General features: G+C 35.9%; 2 protein-coding genes across 2 annotated transcripts; both read right to left on the reverse strand.

The window, feature by feature from the left end:
* On the reverse strand, positions 1 to 7350 carry LOC144434189 (trypsin II-P29-like). Its single transcript, XM_078122646.1, has 8 exons — positions 7210 to 7350; positions 6421 to 6658; positions 5340 to 5462; positions 4939 to 5042; positions 3850 to 3938; positions 2070 to 2344; positions 1484 to 1629; positions 1 to 165 (listed from the first exon to the last, which is right to left on the reverse strand). The coding sequence occupies exons 1-8, from the start codon at positions 7348 to 7350 to the stop codon at positions 1 to 3; spliced, it is 1281 nt and encodes a 426-aa protein (XP_077978772.1).
* Positions 7351 to 12808: 5458 nt separating this feature from the next.
* On the reverse strand, positions 12809 to 20774 carry LOC144432766 (uncharacterized). The gene is made up of 5 exons (XM_078121047.1): positions 20401 to 20774; positions 19349 to 19557; positions 16405 to 17190; positions 15504 to 15592; positions 12809 to 15220 (listed from the first exon to the last, which is right to left on the reverse strand). The coding sequence occupies exons 1-5, from the start codon at positions 20744 to 20746 to the stop codon at positions 14995 to 14997; spliced, it is 1656 nt and encodes a 551-aa protein (XP_077977173.1). The 5' UTR covers positions 20747 to 20774; the 3' UTR covers positions 12809 to 14994.
* Positions 20775 to 20847: the final 73 nt, after the last annotated feature.

Raw genomic sequence — 20847 nt, forward strand, 5'->3', positions numbered from 1 at the left:
CTATGGATTCGCCTCCATCTGTTGGTTTACCCAATCTACAAAGTTACTGACTTTGGTGTAGACGCCGGGTTTCATGGGTAGGGCGCAACCTTCACCCCAGCTGGTAAGGCCAGCCAGCAGATAACGCTCACCATCGTGATACACCACTGGACCGCCACTGTCGCCCTGTACAAAATACAAGACAATATGAGAATCAATTTGAAGTTCCGTAGCTAAACAATGTACATAGACGACACGGGTTTAAGCGAGACAGTCGTCCAATTCACGTACGCACGTCGGGGTTCCACGCCACGAAAACCTAGGCACTGACTAATAGGGACGCTCTAGCAAAATTTTATTTCTGAGCAGAAGTGTACCATGATGTACAAAAACACCATATAAAATAAGCCAAATTCAATGTTGTAGTCGACACTTTGGATATGTAAGAGAACTTGCACAACTCGGATAAAATGAACATTCTTACACCTAATTTGCATATCACTCGTGGAATCATTGTATGCTTAATATTTCTTCGTCCATACATCCCTAGATGCATTCATATTAAATTTCAGCCCAATCTGCTCAGTAGTTTTGCAATTACAGATTTTTAACCAAAAAGACACATTTTTAGCCCTAATTTGCATGTTACTGATGGAATCATCGTGTCATGAACAAATCTTACTTTACATCCCCTTACAAAATGTAAGAATGTTCCCACCAAATTTCGCACTAATCTGCCCAGTAGTTTCTGAGTTTAAGTTTTTTTGATTTGAACAATTTCCCAACAAGACACCCAAGGTACTGGACCCACCAAATATCATGGCAATCGGTTCAGCGGTTTTTGACTTTAAGTTGTTTACAGACAGACAGACAGACAGACAGACAGACAGACAGACAGACAGACAGACAGACAGACGCCGGTCGATCCCTAAAGCACTACTGAACCTCAGTTCAGTTGTGCCCAAAATGAAAACCGAATCACTCAGCGAACGGATACTATACCAATCGTTTTAAATTATTGCCACAAGTCAAAACAAATATTGAGTTTATTCAACTACGGGCTCTTAGTAGAACGAAAAATACTGAATATCGAGTGTAAAAGTGATGACTACTTCACTCTTGGTAATTCAACTTGTGTACTGTGATGGCGAGCTATCAGTATGCGATTATAGTAGTATTGCGCCGGATCGGAGTGCGGCAACGACTTAAGTTTAGATAAAACGTAGGGAAAAAAGGCGCGAACGACTGTCGACAGTCTACCTGTCACGTTGAGTGCCTTGATCTCATTCAAAATATATTTGTTGGTTATATACATCACTTTATAGTCCTTTTTTCACATCAATGCCCAACAATCGCCATGATTGTAAACTGTATGTATTGTTATTTATACGGCTTCTATCTAGTCAAGACATTCACTACAACTTGGAAGAAAGTAGTTTCCGAAACAATCGATCGATCGGTACATGGGTCGTCTATACATTGAAGAATTGCAAACAGAACCAACCTGACAGGTGTCAATACCGCCCTCTAGATAGCCGGCACAGAACATGTTCTCTGTGATCTCACCGTCATATGCTTCGGGTTGATTGCATCTGTCATTATCAATAAATTGGGTTTTCGCTTGCTGCAATGCTCTATTGTCACCGGTACCTGTATGTGTAACAATCGGAGAAAAGTATTGACAAATAATAGTGAACTGAAATGAAAAAGCAATACCTTCTCCTTGGACAGTTTAAATAGGCTTACTCTTTCTGAATCAATGGGTGGTCGTAAGTACCTAGCGCAGCGTTTATCTTGCCATAATGTATGGGGTGACGTTTGGCCACTTGTGGGGTTACGTGGTTTGTACATAATAACAAAGTTTAGTATAAGACTTGTGTATACAATCATGTATAGGTTATGGAGGCCGGAAACAGTTATTCATGTGTTTATGGGTAGTTACACTTATTTACACATATTCTGAATAGATTTGTATATGTTTTAATCGTGTTTGTTTGTTTGTTTGTTTGTTTGTTTGTTTGTTTGTTTGTTTGTTTATATGTTTTGTTTCTAACACGTTTCCCGGGTTTCAATTTGCTTAGAAAACTCACCCATGGTATCTCCCCATCCGGTTATCCAAGCCTCTTCCCCTTCAAGATATTCCTGTCCCTGTGCTGGTAAACACAATTCACTGATCTCTGCACTCATTTCTATCTCACCCCTCACTTTAACCAGAGCGATGTCGGAGTCGAGTGTTACGGGGCTGTAACTTTCATGTACAATCAATTGATCTACTGCATATGATCTTTGAGAGGGTTCCACGACTGTCAGGTTGTGTTCACCAGCGTTGACATTGTAGATGAGCGTGTTCTCCAACTGAGAAGCCCTATAAAAATAGAAGACCAGATTTAAACTGAATGCCTCCCGTAAGGGAATCACTAATTATGCAAATTACTCATTAAAGGTAAAAGTTGTATCAACAAAGTTCATAGGACAAGTGCGTATTATTATGGTTGATATATGTACCATATTATAATATTATATGAAATTTGAAGCTTGAATTTTTAAGATACAGCCTAGTTACCTACAATCATTTATTTTGCAAATTTTTCATTAAAACTGTCGGCTATATCAACAATTTTTATAGAACGTACCTGATTTGTTATGGTTAACAGTATGTACTAAATGATATTGAAATTCAAGTATGCATTCTTAAGATACATCCTAATTACTGAAAATAATTAATTATGCAAATTAGTTATTAACACTGTAAGGTACATCAACAAACTTTACAGGGCGTATGGACTTTGTTATGTTTAATATATGTAGTAAATTATATTGAAATTCTTGTATGCAGTCTTAAGATATAGCCTATTTACAGAAACTCATTAAATATGCAAATTAGTCATTAACACTGTAAGGTACATCAACAAGCTCTATATGATATATGCGATTTGTTATGGTTAACGTATGGATGGAATTTTGAAATTGAAGTATGCAGTCTTAAGATATACTAGTAGCCCAATTACCGAAAATAATTATTTATGCAAATTATTCATTAACGCTGTAAGGTACATCAACACTTTTTATAGGACAAATGCCCTTTGTTATGTTTAACGAATATACTAAATTATATTGATATTAAAGTATACAGTCTTGAGATATTGCTTAATTAGTTGATTTCATTGATATGCAAATTTCTTTAATTGACATAAACAGATCTCGCTCAAAAACTAATCAGGTCTAGCCATTACCCCAGAATTGTGTGTACTAAATTTCAGTATAATTGAGCCAGTCGTTTTAAAGAAAATGATGACACAGACAGACAGACAGACAGACAGACACAGACAGACACACACACTCACACACACACAGATAGACGGACATATGACAGACAGACAGACAGACAGACATCCCCTTTTAATACCTCCCGTACCCTTACGGGAGGTAAAAATACCTGTATTTTGTATATAAGTATATATAAGTATATATATATATATAAGTATATATATATATATATATATATATATATATTCAACTTTGAGAAGTACATTCTTTCATAGTTTGCATGTATTTACATTTGCTACTGTTCCAAAAAGTTGACAGCGAGCTGTCAATACACATTTAACATAATTACATTCATAAGAAGGTTTCCTCCGAATATGACACATTCAACTTTACTTCTAGGACACATTTTCGAGGACCCAGTGTTACAATGTCTTGATTCAAGATGATTCTATATCCACATAACCAACTGCACCGCTACCACCCACTTGTGCAGTTTAACGCATGCAAAAAAACCAACATGTCTGTGTCTACAGTATCTTTAGTTTGCGATAGCTTGCTTGCCATAGTAATAATACTTTACATTGCCATTTATAAAATACTTACAAGCCAACGCAGTGAGCTGCAGTGATGACCCATTTTGAGTTCAAAATTGATCCACCGCATGAATGACTTTTACTGCTTTGTAAACTGATCTATAAAGAACAAGAAGACTTAGTAAAACACTTTAAAATTATCATGTTCACGCGGATCATTCATTCTCCTTCAACTGGCCAAAGTTGTTTAGAGAGATAAAATCACATGTCAAAATGCGGAAAAAGCGCGAATGCGTGGTCTGCAAAATACACATTATACAACAGTATTTACATATAGTGTACTACTCAAAATGGTGTTCGTTGAAAATGCATGATATGGTGTCCTGTCCTTCTTTATGCGACTCTGGTAATCTAGGCTTCGGTTTACTAAGATAGACACAAACTAAAACTATTGTTTTTCAATGTGAAGGTTACACAACAAGTGGACAATATATCGCTGTTCCTCTGTTGTGCGAATTTAATCACCCTGCGATCCAGATCAGAAGCATTGGAAGTCCCAAAAAGTACAATGCAAGTTCATGGAACTCTGTCAATAAAATACTGACTGTTTCATCCTATGAACTGGTACATATGCATTTTGTATACGTATGTCTTTACCACTTGAAACTAGCTTTCAGAGACGCATCCCTATAATGAGACTGTAATGGAACTAAAGACCATTCAATATCTTATCAATGCTGATGAGTTTTAGTTTGTGTCCCGGTGGTGGCAGTCCCATACAAAGTGGGTACGCGTCGGCCATCTATGACCGTGGAATTGTAAAAGGGGTACTTGTTATGGTAAACAATAGTGTTCACACATTAGGGCATACAGGGTATGGATTAGGTGTCCTTGAAGGTAAAATCTCGGAAATAAGGGGGGGGGGTTGCAGTGATTTTCTCCCAGATTCACTAAAAGAGGGGTTTTTTTTCATTGAAATATTCCGGCCCATCCATCCAGAGACTGCCACCATCGTGGTTTGTATCTATATCTTAGTCAACCGAAGCCTCGATTGCCAGAGTAATATAACACAGTGATTGGGCTCAAACATGTACATGATAAGAAACAGATATGGTATGTTCAATACACATATAATAGATCACGATTGCATAGTTCTTACCTGCCAAGGCCAACTGTGTGGTACACTTTCGGTTCCGTTTACTATATCGATTGTAACCTTACTATTTGGTGAGATTGCTGGCATGCCGCAATTTCCCCGATTGCCTGTAGGACACAATATTTCAGTCTGGTTTTTACAAAAAAATTAAATAAACATTTAAACTTTTAGTAGAATCTTTCAAACACAACAAACTGTGTACCAAATACTTTGCACAGTTCAATCTTGTTAACTCTCAGGCTCCCTGGCATAAAGGTTACATTATTTGCCATGGGGAAATGTTCATTAACTGTATTATGTATATATAAAAACACGTGTCAGAAACATAGCGACACAAATCTTTGCGCGCGCACACACACACACACACACACACACACACACGTCACTGTTTCTTGTCCACTCACCTGGACATCCCAGTTCATCCTTTCTATCTTCACAGTGATCTGTTCCATCACATCTTTCAATTTGCGTTGCACAATATCCGTCGACGTCATTCCCACATAGATAGGTTGGTGCTAGACAGGTTACTAAATACCAACATGAAAATAAGTAAAGGGACCGGTTAGTTTCTATGACCTGGGGTTATTGATTGATGGGGGGGGGGGGGGGGGTCCACCCTGATTTTTAAATTTGCAGTAGGGGTCATCCTTTTTCAAAATTTTGAATGGAGGGGGTATTGTATTTTGGAATGTGATTACCCCATTTCTTACCCAAGTTCTTTAACATTATTTCACCTAGAGTGACGTTGAAACATATCTACATATATATGTATTACCTACTACAAAACTAGTTACTGTACATGTCATGTCATGTCATGTAAGTACCCGGCTGTTTCACAATCAGTGCGTCGCTTATTAGTTATGTTGCATTTGGGAGCAGAAGTTGAAAGTTCTGCAACGGTAATCTTCATAAATAGTTGATAATATGTATCATGTACTTTGTATTTCGGACACTGCATCTTACCAGCACTTACAAATCACCACTCCTCATTTAAGGACAAATACTAGATACCAGTCTCTATTATACACAGTAGGTAAGAGCACCTAAAATTCTCTAACATACAAAAGCGACATTATATATGTATTATAGTAATGCTACTATACCAATGTTAACATACATACATACATACATACATACATACATACATACATACATACATACATACATACATACACACTCACACAGGCAGACAGACAGACAGACAGACAGACAGACAGACAGACAGACAGACAGACAGACAGACATGCATGCATGCATGCATGCATGCATGCATACGCACGCACGCACGCACGTACGAATGCATCTAGATGAGGACCAGTGAAAGCCATCCTATACCACGTCTCAGACAAATACATACGTAAATTGTTGTTGACTGATTGACTGACTGACTGACTGACTGACTGACTGACTTTAAATGTCTTTATATATGTCATAGAAAGCAACCAATTTGTTTTCTTTTCGGTGATAAATGAATGTCTCCCTTACTTGGATCGTCACGTGATATATATTTGGCAGAAAATCCCGTCCATTGGACTGATATGTCAGTTGTAAAGGTGACGTACATCGAAGGACCGGTTGAAAATACGGGATTCGGAAGATTGTGACCACATAATATAGCTAAACGGGGAGAGGCACTGTCAGCGCCGTCGTAGACTTCTACTGCGTCAAATGCACAGTTGAAGATGCCTTCAACATCAAAAGCGTCAAAAGAAAGCTCTATCACCTGCAACACAATGTAACATTACATTACATTACATTACATTACATTACATAAAATAGCATAGCATAACTTAACCATACATGACAAAACAACGTAAAAGAATATAACAACATAACAGAGATAACATAACAAATCAGAAAATAAGATACCGTAATATTAAATAGCAAAACATAACATTCTACTATAAAAGTCGATAGGGTGCATACCTCCGCAGGGATCGTGGTTTAATTAAATCAAACGTGTTAATCAAAAGAACAATTGTTTAATATATAAGAACTAATTACAATAGACGTAAATACTCACTGCAGTGCTGATATCACATTTTAATTGAAAGAACACTTTTTAATTGAAACAAAGAAATACATGTAATTTGTATTTTCCGGCCCAGGCTGCTTTGTACAATATGATCTTCCGGATTCCGTCATACTAAAAAGTGGCCCTCTTTTCTCAAAAACATGACCCTACCACCTGTTCAAAAACATGGGTTAATGCAGTCAGAAATGGAAACTCAAAAACCAGACCATATAGTTATAATATTTAATGGTATAGTATACCTTGTCAGTTCCTGGAATGTCGATGTTCCAATGACAGAAGGCATTTTGGTCATATGGAGTAGTACCATCATAATTCATTGACGTAAAAGATCCTGTTTCTTCTCCCAAGTATCGCTCATTACCACATCCAGAGTCTAACATATATAAACATAAGGGCACATCTACTTACGAAAGCACTAAGCCTAAGTTATATTTGGAAAAGAACTTACAACAAATTGTACATAAATGTAAAAAAAAAAGTAGTGTTTTTACCTTGTTTGCCATATGGAAATTACACAGTCAATGGGAAAAAATTACATCAATGAATGTAAATTTACTCGATGAATTTTTTCCTGCGTATTGTGTGGAAAGGGTGTAGGAAGAAGAATATTATCTGTGAGACATCCTCGAGTTGTAAATACAGTCTTCGTACACATTTCAGGTACAGGAAAAATATGTCCCCTACTATTTTCACTGATTTCAACTAGAGATTTGCATGACTCCCGTTTATGGCAATTACATTTAAGAATTTAATGTAAGTAACTTTTTTACATATCAACCGATGGATACAAAATATTTGCTCTTTTAAGATCGTAATGTGCAATGTGTAGGCTTACGAGAATGTCAGAATGTCAAGTGATGAGTTTTGTAGCAACTGTAAATAAACTCCCCTCGCGCGCTCTCTCTCTCTCTCTCTCTCTCTCTCTCTCTCTCTCTCTCTCGCTCGCTCTCCGCTCTCTCTCGCTCGCTCGCTCTCTCTCTCTCTCTCTCTCTCTCTCTCTCTCTCTCTCTCTCTCTCTCTCTCTCTCTCTCTCTCTCTCTCTCTCTCTCTCTCTTATACACACACACTGTTTCATACGACTTCGAAATGTGTGAAATCAGTACTACCTTCTTGCGATGTAATAAAAGGCACGCCAAGAAATAACAAAAATATGCAAAGCCCTGTCATGATTGCGGTGGTCTTTCCAGTTCTGGCACAGTAATGAAGTGACACCCCTTGCTTAATGTAAGTACAATTTAAATAAAAGAACAGATGATTATACGATAAATTCTCCCACCCCCTGAATGTTGATGGTTAACAGATGTATATATTTTACTTTATCATCATGATGATAACACACTTATTACGGGTATAATTTATGTATTAATTATCAGTTATTTCCATACCCATATGGAAATTGATAAGGTACGCAAAGATAAGGGAGTGTACACTTTTAACTTCAGAGGGGGGGGGGGGTTCAGAGGGGTCCATCAAAATGTTCCCAGTGAAGGGGCTAACCAAAACATTCATTTTTCTTTTCGGGTATTAAAATGTCAGTTCGTTCAAGACTCAATATTCTTACTAGGAATGAAGGGAGTCACAAATCTGTCACTCCTCAACAAAACCTGGCCACCAGTACATTGTAGCTAAATATTCGCCGCGGCTGTCATCATGCGATTTATTTTCACTATACTGTCACTGTCATTGTCATTGTCATTGTCATCGTCACCATCAAATACTCCAATGACATTACTGTCTGTGTCACTGCCATTAGTGTCACTGACATTATCTGTGTCATCACCGTTTATCAACAAATAGTTGTTTTGGAGTCATTTCTCTTGAAACAAATACTGGAGTTGTTTGAATTTGAGCAGCAATGCGGTATGAATTTTTTTCATTTTTTTTAGTTGTTTCTTTGTTTTGGTAAGTTGTTTCCATCAAGATGTTTGTCAAGCAAGCTGATGTCTTGAATTAATCCAGAGATTTAATCTGTGTTCAGTCTGCTTGGGATAATACTTAGAGTTAGAGTTTATTAGAACCTTGGCTAGTGACAATACATTGACTATAACTCATGTAGCCATTGTGGTATCACCACAGGGATTAGGGTTGATCAGTTTGGTGTTGTCAGATTTGGAAACACTGTGTCCATTTGCTCGATTTCATTTCATGTGGATGGGGCAATGAAAAGAAAACAAGAAATCTTAGGGGCTTAATAATCTATACATTTTTATCTAGCAGGGGAGACACCGAAAAAACCCCACCCCTTTGATGAAATATCCCCACCTCCACCCGTTCCCGGACGTTAAATTGAACACTCCCTAAGTTGAAATGATTAAAATAGGAATATTTACATAGATATCGGGGGGGTAACGTTGTCGATGTACAATCAAACCGATAACCCATTTGATATGGTGCAATGTAAATGTGACGAGAACATTCCGTGTATATCGTCAGAAATTCAATAACATTCACTACTAGATATAATATTGCTTTTTCGATTGGTACAATATTTTGGACATAAACTGGTGCGTCTGTGTGTATATCATGTGTGTATGTGTGTGTGTGTGTGTGTGTGTGTGTGCGTATGTGTATGTGTGTGTATGTATGTATGTATGTATGTATGTATGTATGTATGTATGTATGTATGTATGTATTTCCCATAGTTATCACAACATTCAGCATTAGATTCTAAAATGGCTTAATTGATATCATTTGACCTTTATTTTAAAAAATGTACAATGAATCTCTTGATTTTTAACTGAAAAAAGGAGTTAAAGTTCCGTGACCAAAGTAACAGTTAACGTTTAACCAGTTCCTGTGGTGCATACGGTGATAAGTCTGGATGCCAACGTGGTTTCTAATTAACTAAAGCACGCCTGGTCAAAGTCCCTCACTTTAATCACCACAAAAAGTTGTTTATCCAATCAGTGAACCCCAACTGTTATAGTGACGTAAACAGTGTATAAGTAGCATCCTGAGCTGACAAATATTATATACCATATTTGGACATTAAATAACTGGCTTTATGAGCGACTGTGTTATTGGTTAGAATTTTGTGACTGATTAACAAAGACATGATGTTAATGACTGTGTGGGTTGCTGTGGATGAATTTTAAATTGCATCCCAGGCATCTCAGGACTTCTAGAGTAACGACTTTGACTAGACTGTGAGTGGAGGTGTAAATAATAACGATACCATATAGGAACTAAACTATTATGACCTCGGCTTTAAACTGCACGTACATGTGAGATTAGCACCTTCATTTATAATAATCAAGCTTACACTGGTGCTGTGACCGTCCTTCTAACACATGCGATGTTTCACAGGCTATGCCAGGAAGGTAATGTTTGTTCATTCATATTTCAGTCCGGTGGTACTGATAAAGAGCGGTAATGATACTCTCATGCCAACCTTATCTTTTTTTTAAAACAGAGATGATAAAAAAAAAAGATATGGAAATAATTTCCAGTTTTTAGCATTTTGACTGATGAAGATATTGAGGGAATTTGTCATTTGACTGCTCAAAGAAACAAAAGCATTCTGAAGTCGGTTCTCTCGCCTGTCCCATGGACAGACAAATTCCTTGCCATCCAGATCTAAGATTACATGAACATCGTATTTGTGGTACATGTTCTATAAGTTAAAATAAGAAAGAATTCCATCCTGTGTCTAATCAAGTTGCTGAAGGTCAAACAAGCTACTCAAGGTTGCATCTTGTGCCATATGTAGAGGATCCACAGCTGTCATTAGTTATCAGTCATTTATGTGTCTAGATTACTAATATAAACAGACAGGCTACCCATCCCTGACTTAAATCTCACGGTAAGTCGGATTGCAGTCAGTTTAATCTGACGCAATCTCGTACGCTAGAGCACATTTTTCCTCTGATAGTGTACACCTTGACAGTGCCGTAAGGAGTCTGTAGTTTTACGACGATGGGTCTGATTTTGAACATATTGGTGCGACTTGTACCATATCTTGAATATCAGGGTCCTTTGTCGTAAAAGACCTTGCAGATGTAAAGGGGCTTTCGTATGTGTAGCATGCCATTCCCTCACATTATTATCCAGAAACTATTGACCAATCAGAAATATACTGTTGAAACTATTTGCTTGGGACCTAAAAGGCGCGCATGTGTGAATCGGACGAGTGCCGCACTCAAAATCCATTAATATCATAGGCCAATGTCATAGTCTATTGAGTAAGATTATCAAAGATGTTCAAGTGACAAGGAAGGGATAAAATAATGACCTGTATATGTTTGTAATTATTAAATATAAAAGCGTCCTTTATTTACAAAAGTATATAGATGAGATTAAAATAATATTAAATGTTCGTTGGTAGTTGATATAATATAAACTCTTTGAAAAGGTTACCAATGACACCCATAATTAATGACCCAACTACGTCTTCTTACATTCATTTTTACCTCTTGTATGGGGAGGTTATGTTATGCTTTTGTCTGTCTGTGTGTCCGTGTGTATGTATGTATGTATGTATGTATGTATGTATGTGTGTGTATGTATGTATGTATGTATGTATGTATGTATGTATGTATGTATGTATGTATGTATGTATGTATGTGTGAGTGTGTCTATCTGTATGTCTGTCTGTCTGTCTGTGGACACGATATTTCAAAATCCAATGGATATATTCTAATAACAAAGCACTTATCCAATAAAGCCTGTTAGCATATAGGTTTTTTAGTTTTAATGAGTAATTTGCATAATTAATTATTTTTGGTAAGTAGGCTTTATATTAAGAATGCAAACTTCAAAACATTTGGTACATGTCAACCATAACAATGCACATCTGTCCTATGAAGTTTGTTGATATAGTTTTTACTTTTAATGAGTAATTTGAATAAACAATGATCTTCAGTAATTAAGCTATACCTTAAGAATGAGAACTTGGTGCATCTATCAACCATATCAAATCATATGTGTTCGATGTAGATGTTTATGTAGTTTTTAATTGTGATGTGTAATTTGCATAAATAATCATTTTAATAATTAGGCAATATCTTGAATGCATATACAAGCTTTAAATTTCAGGTAATTCAATAGTTATATTGACGGTAAAGACATGTATGTGTCATTTAAAGCTAAATAGTTAATTTGCATAATAAATATTTTTTTTGATAATTAGACAATATGTTAACTATATAAGCTTCAAATTGCATCCAGTTTCATATAATTAATTTTCCAGTTAAGGCTATATCGTATAATAGCTATAATTCAAAATTTTGCATTCCAACAATGTGTGTTGGCCCAAATTGTTTTGCTCTTACAAGAGGCATTCAGTTTAAATCTGGTAATTCATAAAAACGTGACCCTATATCTAAACAGTAGTAATACTATCATCTATTTCTGTGACAGAAGTTGCTTATAAATTGTGCTCATTATAAAAACCGTTCACACAAGCTAAATTGTAATAAGCTGAAACAATTCATTCAATTCATGTTTTTAACCATATTATTTCATGCAAAAATAATAAACAGACACATACATACATACATACATACATACATACATACATACATACATACATACACTCACATACATACATACATACATACACATACACATACATACATACATACATACATACATGCATGCATGCATGCATGTATGCATACATACATACATACATACATACATACATACATACATACATACATACATACATACATACATGCATGCATGCATGCATGCATGCACACATACATACATACACATGTACATGCATACATACATACATACATACATACACCCACACACACACACACACACACACACACACACACACAGACATATATACGTACATATAATATTAGTCAATATAATTTGGGATATATATATAAGTTTACATATTTTAATTAGTCTACCATAATAATACAATACAATACAATACAATACAATACAATACAACACAACACAACACAACACAACACAACACAACACAACACAACACAACACATCACAACACAACACAACACAATATAATGTATGACTTAGAGAGAAACTGCAATGTCGGCTTTGAAACGTACAAAAACAACAAACATTTTATGTAAAAAATAAACAAGAACACAATACTTTGTTAAAATACTGAATAACTACAATAATACATACATGCAGACTTGGAGTAAATGAATAAACATTAAAAGTCAAAAAAAAGTAAATAATGTGACTGGAAGTACTAGCCTATGTGAAAAAAACTAGACACTTGGTCTGCCTACGTGTCCATTAAAATTTGTTACATGCTGAAAACCTTGCCTGTGAAAATTGAGTAAACTTGTAGTAATACAGTAACACTGAGTTATCATGTATTATTGATTTTATTACACCATCCACTCATTCGTCCAATCATTTAAATGTCCACTCATCATTCAGCACCACTTGTCATTGATAGAAAAGTTTTCCTTTTCATGGTGCATTTCAAAATTGTACTTGCAGACAACCATTGAATGCGGATATGTAATCTTTATATGTATAAAAAAAAATGTCATGTAAAAGGAATCCCTATCCCTGCAATCAACTGTAATGTCACAGAAGATATGTATCAATATTAATATTAATATTCTACTACAATAGTCAAATTAAGGTGTTGTATTAAAGTATTTTAGCTTGAGTACAAATTTTAAAATTTTACAATAATGTTAGTTTTTATGCACTGAATTTTTTTCTTAGGCCAAACAAAAAAAGTTGTTTGGTTCCGGTTACCTGACCCCCCACCTAGTTTTTCATGCTGACCCTAAACTTTTTTTACGCATTCAAATAAAGTGATAATGAAATCGTGAAAATCGTGAAGTCTCACAAGAAATAGTGAGTGCGGAAACTGACATGAACTTAAAAAGACAATATAAAACTATTCTTCCAATCTGTAATGGCTGTACATCTGATAGCAAGAAATAAACAACACAGAGACCACTTGGAAAACAATTGAAAACCTGAACGAGACACTCATATATGACAAAAAAATATAATAAAACAAAATAAAAAATCTACCTACCCCACCTATTTTAAAATTGAATGTAATCGAAACCACACAATTATTTTTTTTACGCCATACCAATGTCATTGTTCACTCTACAATATTCTTCCTCTAACATTACTAACTGGTCACAGTAAATTAGGAAAATTGTGAGTGATGAGGAAAAATTCACTGTTACTGCTGATGTACACAAAACAAAATGGCTTTAATGGTTACTACTTCATGTTTTCTAGTATAACAGCATTTATCACAAGTCAAGGTATATATTTTCTAGCTGAGGCAATGAAATATAGTCCTCTACAAGGGGACAATTGTTTCTGGTCAATGTGTGCATCACTTAAATACCTTCAAGTCAGTCTCTTTTTTTTTGCGTGTTTCTCCAGCCCATGCACTCTGCAGATCCATGGGGAAACACAAAAATAACCCTCCCTACTTCAGTGAAGACAACTGCAGAGCCAATCATGAACAAGCAAATTACATCTGCCTCCACTACACAATTGCTCTAAAGTACTTAATAAAAAGAAAAGTAACTGCCATAAATAGTAGATTGAGTAACAGGTTTGTTGAGAATAAAAAAAAAAAAAAATTGTATTGTCGCACCACTTTCGACAGAATGAACTGACCAGAAATAATTATTTTTTTTGGGAGGGAGAGGGCGGGGGACTTAAGCACTACCATTACAAGGCTATTGTGGTTGAAATTTATGATGATGGTGTAACAGCTATTGAAGATCAGATAAAATCATATTTATATCACAATCTTTACAAAAAGTTTATATTTTTAATAGTTAATTGATAATAAATCTAAAATGGTATAATCTGCGTTCTCATTTTGTCAAAAGGCCTAAAATTGACATGTTGTCTGGAAGATATGTATTGCTTACATTGTAAAATGAGTGAGTTGGGAGAAAATCAGTGGTCCTCATGGAGTAGACGTTGGAGAGATCTCACAGATAGGATCACTGGTTATGTCATCCCTGAAATTTCAGTTCATCTACCTTTCTGATGTTGGTGCATCAGAATATACATAATAAACTCTACCCAAGGCAGTTTCAGAAAAAAACATGCCCTCCCATATGTTCGGCTGTTATTGGATACCTTAACTTGAGGAGTGTGTCACATTGCTGTGCCTGACCATCTCCATTCTGTATTGGAATCCCATTTGTTTGATACCATTCAATCAGCTCACGAAGTGACTGCATTTTGGGCCCTTTCTTGAATAAGAACCAGCCTTCAATTTTCCTGTGTAAACGGAAATGCTTCTTCTGTCCCATGTACCTGTAATGTAATATGTGATACACATGTGAATGCTGGTTTAGTCAGTACAGTGATCAAAAAGATAAGAAATTGATATCTATTTTGGATTTTTTAATAAATAAATCATTATTGTACTTGAAAAATAATAGAGCAATTCTGTATTTGTATCTCATTACGACTGTGAAAAAGCTATTGAAATAAGCTTATGGAAATTACTAAACAGCCCTAATTGGGTTATGATAAATGTCTTCTCGTGCCCTCAAGACCTGCAGGCAATAAATATTGCTTGAATGTTACCACTTACGTGACACTGATGGCAAGCTTTCCATCTTCCAATGGTCTAATAATGTAACAGCCATCACACTTCAGATAATGCTTCATCACTCTGTGTATCTTAAAGAAATCAAAAGGTTTGACTTGTGAACAAATTTATGAATACTCAAGTCTGATCTGATTTGAAAAAATTAAACCACATTTTAACGAACATAATCACACTAAGATAACGAGTTACAACTTTGTAATGATTTAACAATTCCCTTTTTCCACAGACATGAAAAATCACACATTGCTAACATCATGGTATGTGACAGGATGAAAATTGAGTGGGGAGAGGGGGAGGGGGGGGGGGGTAATACATCATGCATTGCAATTGTTCCAGCCTCTAAGGCAAACAAAAAATATCTGTGTGTTTCCGATAGCATGGCCGCAGAAAATAGAGTAGGTAGGTCTGGATTTGTTTTTTATTTTGGAAGAATATTGCTTCGGCCAACGATTAAACAAACTAAATGCTGGTAAGAATACCCCTTCAGTGACAGTTTGATATGTGTACAGACATCACTGGGGAAAGAAAAAAACATGCATGAAGGTCAAGAAGACAAGAAATTTCTTATCTTTTTGTTTTAAATGTTAAAAAAAATGTTTAGGGTCGGAGGCTTAAACTAGGGTTGGTTGGATTATCAGTAGCACACAATTCTTTTTTATTTGTCCTATATTTGAATCCATTTTTTCACCATATATTATCTTAGCAATGAAGTTAGACAACTGTTAGGATGAGAATGAAATATCATTTTTTTTCTTTGTGACCAACTTTACGTCTACTATTGCTCTTACAGGTAACTGTTTTTGTCATCCAAATCCTGATTTGACATGGGCCTTTAAATCACATTAAAAAGTGAATATTGTGATGACAATTTATATATACCTACTTCATTTGAATCATTGCGTAGATATGGATGCCAGCCCGCTTCTTTACTTGCTTCAACAAGATCTGCATCTCTGGTACCTTGTAACTCATTAGATGCAAGGATAACTGCTGCTCCTTCCGGGTGTGTGCTTATGACTGGTTCAGTTGATTTTTTATGAGAGATAGATTCAAGATGCAGTTGTGCATGTGGATGTGGTAGCCTAAACTGATCGGAACATTCTGAGGAATTTGGCACTGATTTCGCTAGTTGAAGACATGCTCTATCACTATTTGCACCATTGACTGTAGTCACTTGAGTCATTGATGTTGTAGATGATGACGGTGATGATGACGGTGATCTTGGTGGTGGTGGTGGTGGTGGTGGTGGTCGGGATGGCAGTGGTGGTGATGAGTGACTTGGTGACTGTGGATAATTCTTAGTACTGGAATGACCATCAGGTTCATATTGGACATTTGTTGAAGGGTAGCTGCAGACCCGTCTCATTTTCTCTGAATCACCTCTATGCTGAATCAAAGTTTTGACAGTTACGGAAGGAAAGCGATCGCTTCGTCTAAGCAAAAATGGTTGATCAGTTGTATCATGATCTGAAGAAGATTCATTGCATCCATCTTCTACAGAGAGTGCATTAAAACCTGAAAATTCACCCTCTGGATGTACAGCTTTATCAAAGGTTGGTTTTCTGGTCATACTGTCTTGGACTTTTGGTGTCAAGTTCATGGAAGTAGCTTTCTCAGCATCAGTTTTTGATTTATTGGGTTTTCTTTGCAGTAATATCAGATGGCGTCCCTGTAAAAGAATTGAAATCCAACCCTTAATACAGTATTTACAAATCGTCCCTAATTTGCTGTATATTTTATTCTTACAATTACAATAAGGGCGGGTCCCTTTTCAGTTTGATGTTTCTCAACCAACCTTCTATTTCTTCAATCAAGCAAAATAATAAAAAATCAATGCCCTCTATGGGAGGACTATAAGTCACCAGAACTAAAAGGTGGTGCATCACACCCCAAAGTTTTTTAGAAGCTGTGAACTTTGTTATGGTTGATGTGTGTATATTATATTGATTTTCAAAGGTGCATTCTTAAGATGTAGCCTAATTACTGACAATCATTAATTATGCAAATGAGTCATTAAAACTAAAAGCAACATTATCAAACTTTATATGTTGGATGGACTTTGTTATCGTCAATGTATGCACGAAATTATGTTGAGTTTGCAGTGTGCATTCTTAAGATACAGCACAGGAGCTTGAAATTGGCCACATTTGTTTACAAATAGTTGGGGGGTTTTACTTTCTTTACAAAAAAAATTGTTTTTTTGTTTGTTTGTTTGTTTGCTTTTTTTTGCTCTTTAAAAATATCTTTTCCCTACAAGGTGCCATGTAATAAAGTCATGATTTGAATATCTGGTGTTTTTTTCCTAAATCAATTTTAACTTGTTCTTTTGTTGGTTTCAATAAACCAGCTTTACTATATATTATCACTACCTTATTAATTATTTATGAGTTAGTTCTACTGAGCGCCCTCAACTGTTGACCCTTCATCATCCCACTTACCATGTAATCACATGTCACACAGAGAAAAGACTAATTACATGGTGAGTGGGGATGAGGAAGAGTCAATGGTTGAGGGCGCTCAGTAGAACAAACTCATAAATAATTAATAAGGTAGTAATAGTAAAGCTGGTTTATTAAAACCAACAAAAAAAGAAGGTTAAAATTGATTTAGAAGAAAATACAACACCAGATTTTCAAACCATCACTTTATTTACATGGCACCTGGGAGGAAAATTTTTAAAGAGCAAAAAAGTAAACAAATAAACAAAAAAATTTGTAAGGAAAGAAAGTAAAGATAAACATAAACAAAAAACAACTATTTGTAAACAAATATTGCCAATTTCAAGACCCTGTGGATATAGCCTAATTACTGAAAATAATTAACTACACAAATTACTCATTAAAACTTAAAGCTACATCAACAAGCTTTCCAGGATGTGCCCTTTGTTTTGTTGAAGTATGCACCAAATTACATTCAATTTGAAGCTTGCATACTTAAAAAAAATAGCCTAATTACTGAAAATCATTAATTATGTAAATGAGTCATAAAAACTACAAGCTACATGTATGTTATTAAACTTTATATGGCACATGCACTTTTGTTATACTGAAAATCATTAATTATGCAAATGAGTCATTAAAACTACAAGTTATGTCATCAAACTTTACATGACACATGCACTTTGATATCATAAATGTATGCACCAAATTATGTCGAATTTGAAGTGTGCATTCTTTAGAAATAGCATAATTACTGAAAATCATTAATAATGCAAGAAGCTGATTAATATTCATGCTATGTTTACGAAATTCCCAATCGGTTCAAGCCATTACCCTAAAGAACACCAAAAATTCAATGCAGTTGACATCATGATCCTTCATAGCGAAAAGAACATGCATTACATGTAAACCTGCCAATGCTTAAATTAAAGCTTATATATGAAGATGTTACTCTCAATTCAATCAACATGTCAAAAAAACAAATATTGTCACAATTTTGTGATGTCCATGTCAATGACAATAGTGCCCCCTGTGTCAAGCTTGGTAGTGCACCATGACATTGTGAAGTCATGTACCTTGGCCTACCACACATCTGAAGCATTAAAAGCCACCTTATATGGAAAATGTAAATTTCAATATATCTTACAATGTATACAATACCATAAACAAAAGAAATTTCATTTTTAATATTAGAGGGCTTTTCTGGTTGGGAAAATGTTTGTCCAATACTGTTCCTCTGCTGCTAAGTGATTGAGAGAAAAATTCTAATCATACATGCATATGTGTTCTCTTTTGACAGCTAAAAACAACTACATCTTTATTTAAGAAGGGTTCCTATATTCACACCATGGCTTGAAGACCACCTAGTTCACAGAAACCAAAACTCACCTTAAGTTTTCCAACTTTTGTATTCCATGTAATCCTTTCCATTAAAGTAGGAATTTGTTCAAATTCAAGTTCATCTAGCACTAGATGATTCATTTCCAGATCAGCTTCTAATGCTTCAAGCAAAGTTTTACCCTCAGGTACACGGCACTGTGACAGTTCCACAGAGAGCCCTCCATTCAGCTTGACAGTACATGTGAGTTGACAAACAACTGTAAGAAACAAAAAATAAACGTATAAATTCAAAACAAAGTTTTGGACATCTCTGTGAATGATAACATAGACATGTTTCCTTACACATTCTGAAAATACATCTATCATATCATATCTAAATGTCTATGTAAAAATCCATTTCAGAACATATCTAGTGGGTTTTTGTGGGGTTTCATAATGTAGTCTTTAAGAAACCTGGAGAGGGGTACTCTTATTGAAATGCTACGATAGGCCATTATGTCATCAAAAGGGGTCTATTTTGGGGGGATATCTGAGTCTGAAATGGGGTGAGGTTGCATTGCTTCTGCATGTGGAAAAAATAATTTGATGCACTGAGGACTGACAATAGAAAAAAAAATTGCTGCCATATCCACTTCCTCCTGCCCCCAGAAATCAAATGGTTCTCTCCTAATTCAAATAGGTTTAGAAGAACTTATTACAGAAAAGCCACAAGAAATATTGCAAATGTACTTGGTAAAACAGCTGCTTGTGGGGTTAAATTTGGTTCAAATCATGAGCAAAATATTTTGTGGGGTCTTATATACTTGGCTATCTGGCTGGAAAAGGGCAGTTTGCTACTGTGTCTGGGCATAGATCTTGGAGGTCCAAGTTAATGGTCTTTAGAGGGGTAGACATCTAGCTGCATTCACCCCATCAGACTGTGTTGTGTCCTGACAGCAGCAACGCTTGTCCGGATTCAAATTGCTTTTGTTGTAAACAGTATTATTTCACAATACATACATGCACTTCCTGCTTCCGCCATTTACAGTATAGATACACAGTACATGTAGGTACGGTAATAATGTATGCACAGATACATACATGCAATAAACTGTACTCACGCTGCGCACTTGCGTAGAGAATGTTTAACACATCTTCTCTGCCAAAATCTTTCAGCTGCTCCTCCAGAACTTGTACTGTGCTACTTCTTCCCCTGTGTCCAAATTCATCAAGTAGAATACAGCCTACGTATTTATCGGGTTTCTGACCCTCCAGTCTTATCCGAGCAATGTCGTCGTTGTCAAACCCCAGCGATTCAGCCAACGCTTCCCAACCACCTGTAACTGGGTGTTGGGTTGATATTCTTATGCCCATTTTCATTTTGAACTGAATTTGGACATTTTTGAAGGGCTCCTTCTTGAACTCTTCCCAATTTGACGGAAAGCTCCGGGCGAAGGGTTCTGCCATTACATTGGCCCGGTCGCATAATACCACATTACCAGGCTAGGGCACTATATGGGGAATCCCCTGTACGTACACCCATGGTCATATACGGGAACCATTACATT

The sequence above is a fragment of the Glandiceps talaboti genome, chromosome 1 (genome assembly GCF_964340395.1).
Source record: "Glandiceps talaboti chromosome 1, keGlaTala1.1, whole genome shotgun sequence".
NCBI classification, from domain to species: Eukaryota; Metazoa; Hemichordata; class Enteropneusta; family Spengelidae; genus Glandiceps; species Glandiceps talaboti.